The 8,345-nt window shown below is 41.5% G+C and overlaps 1 protein-coding gene across 1 annotated transcript; it reads right to left on the bottom strand.

Moving 5' to 3' along the window:
- Window positions 1-3,028: 3,028 nt before the first annotated feature.
- LOC116218345 (putative GPI-anchored protein pfl2) lies at window positions 3,029-7,957 on the bottom strand. Its single transcript, XM_031559455.1, has 5 exons — window positions 6,318-7,957; window positions 6,137-6,201; window positions 5,909-6,039; window positions 5,657-5,782; window positions 3,029-3,446 (listed from the first exon to the last, which is right to left on the bottom strand). Exons 1-5 carry the CDS (start codon window positions 6,558-6,560, stop codon window positions 3,346-3,348), a joined length of 666 nt encoding a protein of 221 aa, XP_031415315.1. The 5' UTR covers window positions 6,561-7,957; the 3' UTR covers window positions 3,029-3,345.
- Between the last annotated feature and the right edge of the window lie 388 nt (window positions 7,958-8,345).

Genomic DNA, 8,345 nt, shown 5'->3' with positions numbered 1-8,345 from the left:
CTTTGTAGTGTAGCTAACTGTACAGCTTTCTAGTCCAGGTTTTTCATTTGTCTAACCTCATGCCTTAACATAATACAGGTCATATCCACATATGTAGCTGTGTACTGAATTAGATGCCACAAGCTTTTATGAGAGGGTCAGACTTTGCAGAGAAAGGAGCAACATGGTGAGAGCCAGAGTGAGAGCTGACACCATTCTGGCTTGTGGAGGAGAGCCAGATGACGTTGTCTGTGCGGCTGTCGTAGTTGTGGCTGTCGTAGTTGTGGTAGTTGTTGTAGTTGTTGTAGTTGTCGTAATAGTTGATGCAGCAGCCGTAGTAGCCGTTGTAGAAGCAGCTAGTTTAGGTGAAAAGAGGTGTTGAAATATTTCAAGTAAACCAAACAACAGTGATAGAATAATGCATATAGAAACAAAACATTATTTAGTTAACGTGACAAAACTTACTTGCACTGATGGTACCCGACACTATGTTCAGTTTAGTTGAGGCACTGAAAGCAGATTCAACGGTGCTGGTTTGTGGAACTGAACTTGTGCTTGTAAACACAAGCTGTGAGCCAACAACAACTGACCCACTCCTGAAAACACAGACAGAATAATTGACAACACATACTACACTGGACTTTGCTCATGAATGCAGAACCCAACTTATCTTCACAGTGTAATGATACTCACGAGAAGCCTGTGATCCTGGAGCGACTGAAGCTGCTTGGAAATGCTGCTTTATAAACTGTATTCAACTGTATTTACAAAAAGGATATATTGAGATATTAATGAAAGCTTCAATGTGGGGTATATATATATTTTCAAAAATTCAAATCACAATCTTGACAATTATAACAGACAGAGAGCTTACGTCAGACAGCACTTCTGATTCCAGTGCTGTGAATGCAGTTGAAGTTGTATTGAGAAGATCGGAACTGAATGTTCGATTAAGACTAAAAGACAGAGTGATGCTGCCCTCATCTCCACTTGCTTCATCAGTATTTAATGCTGTTGTTGCAGCAGCTGTTGCAGCAGCTGTAGGGGCAGCTGTCGGGGCAGCTGTAGGGGCAACTGTTGGGGCAACTGTTGGGGCAACTGTTGGGGGCAACTGTGGGAGCTGCTGTGGGAGCTGCTGTAGGAGCTGCTGTGGGAGCTGCTGTTGGGGCAACTGTAGGGGCAACTGTTGGGGCAACTGTGGGGGCAACTGTGGGAGCTGCTGTGGGAGCTGCTGTTGGGGCAACTGTAGGGGCAACTGTTGGGGCAACTGTAGGAGCTGCTGTGGGAGCTGCTGTAGGGGCAGCTGTTGGGGCAGCTGTGGGGGCAGCTGTTGGGGCAGCTGTTGGGGCAGCTGTGGGGGCAGCTGTTGGGGCAACTGTGGGAGCTGCTGTGGGGGCAACTGTAGGGGCAACTGTGGGAGCTGCTGTTGGGGCAGCTGTTGGGGCAGCTGTGGGAGCTGCTGTTGGGGCAACTGTAGGGGCAACTGTTGGGGCAACTGTAGGAGCTGCTGTGGGAGCTGCTGTAGGGGCAGCTGTTGGGGCACCAGTGGAGGCAGCAGCTGTTGGGGCATCAGTGGAGGCAGCAGCTGTTGGGGCACCTGTGGAAGCAGCAGCCGTAGTAGCTATTGTAGAAGCAGCTAGTTTGGGTGAAAGAAGATTTGAGATATTTCAATAATTTATACAGCATTGTAAATTCCACAAGTTCTATGTCCATCTGCACTGTCAGATCCATACGTGGTAATGAATCACAATCGTGCTCACAAGTGAGGTGTAATCACACCAATCGCAGTTTTAAAACACTGGAGTGGCAATACACCGGCCCCTTGTGTTGCAGTAGACTGTGCTGTTAAGGCTGATTGTGGAGATGGTGTGGAAGTTCCTAATGTTGATGTCAGAGCAGGTGCTGTGGGGGACTTTAGGGGAAAATTGTGGTGTGATCTGATGTTGACCTGATATTGGAAATATAGTCGAAATAGCATAGATGTTAGAGATAATGTAGGCATTTCACTGGGTGTGGTGGTGAATTTTGAAATCTAATGTGACACTGGTGTTGTGGTAAAGCCTGAGGTAGAGCTCAATGTGTAGATTCTGGCATGGGAGTTGATATTGCCATATGTTTCAATGTTGCAGTTGATGTTGAAATTTGGATGGTAGGTTGTGATGTTGGCATTTCAGTTGTTTTAATGGTGTCAGCTGGTGTTGATGTTGGACCTTAGAAATAAGGGTTCTGATGTTAAGGCTGAGGTTGGTGATGGTGTGGATACTAATGTTGAAGGTAGGTTCTGAAGCTAGTATTATGTGTTGTGTTGTGGTGAGTTCTGTTGTTGAATTGGCTATTGGAGCGGGCCCTGAAGAGGAGGAGTGATGGAGTAGAACATTATGTTGATGTAGATTCTGAAGCTAGTGTGGTGTGTAGTGCTGAGTTCAGTTGTGTGAGTGCCTGTTGTGGTGGCACCTAAAACAGAAGACGAAGTCACATCTGGTGCTGCGGTGTGTTCCCAAATTAAAGTTGATATTGCAGCTGGTGTTAAAGTGGGACCTGAGTTCAAGGATGATATAATAGCTAATGTGATATGTGCTAATGTTGCGCTGGATGTGTGAGATGGTGTGGTCAGTTTTGATGTTAGAGTGTCTGTTGTGGTGGGACATAAGGTACCGGATGAGGCTACAGCTAGTTTTGTGGTTTTGGTGACAAGAGCAGAGGTTGGTGATTGTTTACCGTATTTTACTGAGGTTGAGGTTAATGTTAAAGCTGATGGTGTGTGGTTGCTAGGTTGAGGAAGATGACTAGAAAACATAGGAACAGTGGAACTGGGATCGAAATTGATAGAATGCTTCTGGGTTGTGTTGATGCAGGAGAAGCAGATATTCATGTGGTGGAGGGTAAAGTGGGGGTACTTTCTCTTCACAAGCAAAACCTCCTCAGCCAATGCTGTAATATCTCCAAACTAACAGTTAGGAAGAAGCTTTTTGAATCTAACAAGTTGTTTGGCGAAGACATTTGTGTTTTTATCAGTAAAATGAATGCAGTTGAAGTTACTTGCATGGTAAGTGAATATTTATTGGTGCACTGCAAATTGTAAATGTATTTAACCTAGGCAAGATGTCTTTCAGAAATGAGGTACACCTGTTGTGTATGTATGGATCTACTGTGGATCGGCTAACAAGTGCTAAGTATTGTGGCAGTTATGTGATTGAATGAGTAGCCATTATATGGAACTCTCTGGGTCCCGTGACTGGTCTGCATTGATATTTAATGGGTAAACAATTTCCACTGCACTGTAAATTTCACCCATTGTAAAACTGTGTAGATGTGCTGTGGGGATACTAGGCTGCACTTGAGTTGTCAGTGAAAGACAGAATCCAACTAATGAATGGCTTCATAACACTTACCTGTCACTGTCAGCGTTGATGCCATGGAGGTCTGAGCTGGGGATGCTGGTGACTGTGTGGTTACAGACACCGCACCTACAAATGATCAATAAATAGTAAATCAAGTGCTATTTTACGTTGAGGTAATATCTAGATAATCTAATCACAGCACACAATATATACATTGATTATGATGATAGCTCTCAAGGATATCCAAACATTTCACCTTCCGCTCTTCATGTGTCAGCTGTTATTGAGCGGAGTAGGTTTTTACTATTGATGCTAATACTAGGAAAATATATCTTAGACTCACTAGTGTTGGATGTTGATGTTACAGGACTTGTTGTTAGTTCTGATGTCAGAGTGTTTAATGTGCTGAGACCCGATGTAGGGGTTGAAATTGGAACTGTTGTGATGAGTACTGATGTTAGGTTTGATGTTGCTGCTGATGTAGATTCTAATGTTGATGTTGACATAGAAACTGGTGTTGTGGTGTTTTCTGATGCTGAAGTCGACGTTTGTGAAGGTGAGCTAGGTTCAGATGTTGAGGCCGATGATGGAGCAAATGTTGTGTTGGGAGCTGAAGTACAGGATGAAGTTAGAGTGAAAGTCGTTCTTAAAGTGAAGTTAATGTATTGGTCATGATAATCATACTAATTAAACCAACTTTCTTAGTGAAGGGAATTTTCAAACATTCCAATGTGTTGTTGTAATGCTTCCTAAATATAAAATGTTTCGAGCTGTGCCTTAAAGTTTCATAGGGTTATATCAGCAATTTGACACATCAAAATACTTTTTTGTCAGCATTGTGTCTGGATGTTACTCAAAATATTTAGTATTTAGCATATCAAACATTATGACAAAAGAGATCTCTGACAGGGACAGAAAGACAGTTGTGAGGATAGCTGAAAAAATAAACTCCATATCACAGGTGTAAAAATGACAGAATTGAATCAATCCAGATCTGAATCTGTCTCGACAACAAAAGTTGATCAATAAATAGTAAATCAAGTGCTATTTTACGTTAAGGTAATATCTATGTAATCTAATCACAGTTACACAATATATATATTGATTATGATGATAGCTCTCAAGGATATCCAAACATTTCACCTTCCGCTCTTCATGTGTCAGCTGTTATTGAGCGGAGTAGGTTTTTACTATAAAATATATCTTAGACTCACTAGTGGTTGATGATGATGTTAGAGGACTTGTTGTTAGTTCTGATGTCAGAGTGTTTAATGTGCTGAGACCCGATGTAGGAGTTGAAATTGGAACTGTTGTGATGAGTACTGATGTTAGGTTTGATGTTTCTGCTGATGTAGATTCTAATGTTGATGTTGACATAGAAACTGGTGTTGTGGTGTTTTCTGATGCTGAAGTCGACGTTTGTGAAGGTGAGCTAGGTTCAGATGTTGAGGCCGATGATGGAGCAAATGTTGTGTTGGGAGCTGAAGTACAGGATGAAGTTAGAGTGAAAGTTGTTCTTAAAGTGAAGTTAATGTATTGGTCATGATAATCATACTAATTAAACCAACTTTCTTAGTGAAGGGAATTTTCAAACATTCCAATGTGTTGTTGTAATGCTTCCTAAATATAAAATGTTTTGAGCTGTGCCTTAAAGTTTCATAGGGTCATATCAGCAATTTGACACATCAAAATACTTTTTGTCAGTATTGTATCTAGGTATTACCCAAAATATTTAGTATTTAGCATATCAAACATTATGACAAAAGAGATCTCTGACAGGGACAGACAGATGGTTGTGAGGATAGCTGAAACAAATCCTACATATCACAGGTGTAAAAATGACAGAATTGAATCAATCCAGATCTGAATCTCTCGACAACAAAAGTGCATTGTGGGTTTCACAAAGCTGGTATTTATAGATGAGCCATTATTTCAATTTGTATCCAAGTCAGGTCGGAAAAAAAAACATGATGTAGGGAACATAAAACCTAGACAGCTGAGCAATAAAAAAATTGCAATGATATCACTAGTCATCTTTTTCAGTTTTAATAAGTTGGGCGGGTTTATGTGTAGAGAAAGGAGGCTTTCAATCCTTGGTATTGGCTACCAACTGTTACGTATGGTGGTAGTTCTGTGATTGGATGGATATCCATTACATGGAACTCTCTGGGTCCTGTGACTGCTCTGCATTTATATGTAACGGGTAAACAGTTTACACTGCACTGTAAATTTGATCCATTGTAAAACTGTGTAGATGTGCTGTGGGGATACTAGGCTGCACTTGAGTTGTCAGTGAAAGACAGTAACCAACTAATGAATGGCTTCATAACACTTACCTGTCACTGTCAGCGTTGATGCCAGAGAGGTCTGAGCTGCTGATGTAGATTCTAATGTTGATGTTGATATTGATGTTGTAGTCATCGGAGTTGATGCAGCAGCCGTAGTAGCCGTTGTAGAAGCAGCTAGTTTGGGTGAAAAGAGGTGTTGAAATATTTCAAGTAAACCAAACAACAGTGATAGAATAATGCATATAGAAACAAAATATAATTTAGTTAAACTTCTAGTTTTGATAACGTGACAAAACTTACTTGCACTGATGGTACTCGACACTATGATCAGGGTAGATGAGTTTCTCAAAGCAGATTCAACGTTGCTGGTTTGTGGAACTGAACTTGTGCTTGTAAACACAAGCTGTGAACCAACAACAACTGACCCACTCCTGAAAACACAGACAGAATAATTGACAACACATACTACACTGGACTTTGCTCATGAATGCAGAACCCAACTTATCTTCACAGTGTAATGATACTCACGAGAAGCCTGTGATCCTGGAGCGACTGAAGCTGCTTGGAAATGCTGCTTTATAAACTGTATTCAACTGTATTTACAAAAAGGATATATTGAGATATTAATGAAAGCTTCAATGTGGGGTATATATATATTTTCAAAAATTCAAATCACAATCTTGACAATTATAACAGACAGAGAGCTTACGTCAGACAGCACTTCTGATTCCAGTGCTGTGAATGCAGTTGAAGTTGTATCGAGAAGATCGGAACTGAATGTTCGATTAAGACTAAAAGACAGAGTGATGCTGCCCTCATCTCCACTTGCTTCATCAGTATTTAATGCTGTTGTTGCAAGAGCTGTTGTAGCAGAAGCTGTAGGGGCAGCTGTCGGGGCAGTAGTGGAGGCAGCTGTCTGGGCAGTAGTGGAGGCAGCAGCCATAGTAGCCATTGTTGAAGTAGCTAGTTTGGGTGAAAGAAGATTTGAGATATTTCAATAATTTATACAGCATTGTAAATCTGACCCAGTTCCATGTCCATCTGCACTGTCAGATCCATACGTGGTAATGAATCACAATCGTGCTCACGACTGAGGAGTAATCACACCAATTGCAGTTTTAAAACACTGGAGTGGCAATACACCGGCCCCTTGTGTTGCAGTAGACTGTGATGTTAAGGCTGATTGTGGAGATGGTGTGGAAGTTCCTAATGTTGATGTCAGAGCAGGTGCTGTGGGGGATTCTGAAAATTATGCAGTGATCTGATGTTGACTGTGATATTGGAAATAGCGGGGTAGATACTAGAGTTAATGTAGGCATTTCACTGGTTGTGGTGGTGAATTTTTTTATCTAATTTGACACTGACATTGTGATAAAGCCTGAGGTAGAGCTCAATCTGTAGATTCTGGCATGGGAGTTGATATTGCCATATGTTCTAATGTTGCAGTTGATGTTGAAATTTGGATGGTAGGTTGTGATGTTGGCATTTCAGTTGTTTTTATGGCGGGCTCTTAAACTAAGGTTGATATGGTGAGGTCTGTTCAGATTCAGATGTAAAAGTCTATTCAGATGTTAAGGCTGGTGTTTGAGTGGGTATTGTGGTGATTTTAGAGTGGTTATTGTGGTGAGACCTAAGACAGAGGATGACGTTAGAGTAATTGCTGTGGTGAACTCTGAAGCGGACATTGGAGCTGGTGTTGAGATTGGACCTGAGGAAGAATTTAAAGGTTGAGGCTGATATTGTTGTGAGTTCTGATTGTTAAGGCTGAGGTTGGTGATGGTAGGGATAAGGATGTTGCATGCAGATTCTTAAGCTAGTGTGGTGTGTAGTGTTGTGGGGAGTTCTGTTGTGTGAGTGCCTGTGTGGTGGCACCTAAAACAGAAGATGAAGTCACAGCTGGTGCTGCGGTGTGTTCCCAAATTAAAGTTGATATTGCAGCTGGTGTTGAAGTGGGACCTGAGTTCAAGGATGATATAATAGCTGATGTGATATGTTCTAATGTTGCGCTGGATGTGTGTTATGGTGTGGTCAGTTTTGATGTTGACGTGTCTGTTGTGGTGGGACCTAAGGTACCGGATGAGGCTACAGCTAGTTTTGTGGTTTTGATGACAAGAGCAGAGGTTGGTCATTGTTTACTGTATTCTACTGAGGTTGAGGTTAATGTTAAAGCTGATGTTTTGGTGGTTGCTAAGTTGAGGAAGATGACTAGAAAACATAGGAACAGTGGAATTGAGATCGAAATTGATAGAATGCTTCTGGGTTGTGTTGATGCAGGAGAAGCAGATATTCATGTGGTGGAGGGTAAAGTGGGGGTACTTTCTCTTCACAAGAAAAACCTCCTCAGCCAATGCTGTAATATCTCTAAACTAACAGTTAGGAAGAAGCTATTCGAATCTAACAAGTTGTTTGGCGAAGACATTTGTGTTTTTATAAGTAAAATGAATGCAGTTGAAGTTACTTGCATGGTAAGTGAATCTTTTTTGGTACACTACACTACTCTTTCAGAAATTAGTTACACCTGTTGTTTATGGGTGGATCTCCTGTAGATTGGCGAACAACTGTTAAGTATTGTGGCAGTTATGTGATTGGATGAGTAGCCATTACATGGAACTCTCTGGGTCCAGTGACTGGTCTGCATTGATATTTAATGGGTAAACAATTTACACCGCACTGTAAATTTCACCCATTGTAAAACTGTGTAGATGTGCTGTGGGGATACTAGGCTGCACTTGAGTTG

The sequence above is a fragment of the Clupea harengus genome, chromosome 22 (genome assembly GCF_900700415.2).
Source record: "Clupea harengus chromosome 22, Ch_v2.0.2, whole genome shotgun sequence".
NCBI classification, from domain to species: domain Eukaryota; kingdom Metazoa; phylum Chordata; class Actinopteri; order Clupeiformes; family Clupeidae; genus Clupea; species Clupea harengus.
The sequence above is the reverse complement of the archived record's forward strand: the minus strand, read 5'-3'. Positions and strand labels throughout refer to the sequence as shown.

Excerpts from the sequence above, each read along its gene's own strand:
- LOC116218345 (XM_031559455.1), bottom strand. The coding sequence starts at position 6,560 with ATGGCTACTATGGCTGCTGCCTCCACTACTGCCCAGACAGCTGCCTCC. Across the intron at positions 5,783-5,908 it reads GTCGAGTACCATCAGTGCAA|CTGCTTCTACAACGGCTACT; the intron begins GTAAGTTTTGTC and ends CACCCAAACTAG. Across the intron at positions 3,447-5,656 it reads ATCAACGCTGACAGTGACAG|GTGCGGTGTCTGTAACCACA; the intron begins GTAAGTGTTATG and ends GATCATTTGTAG.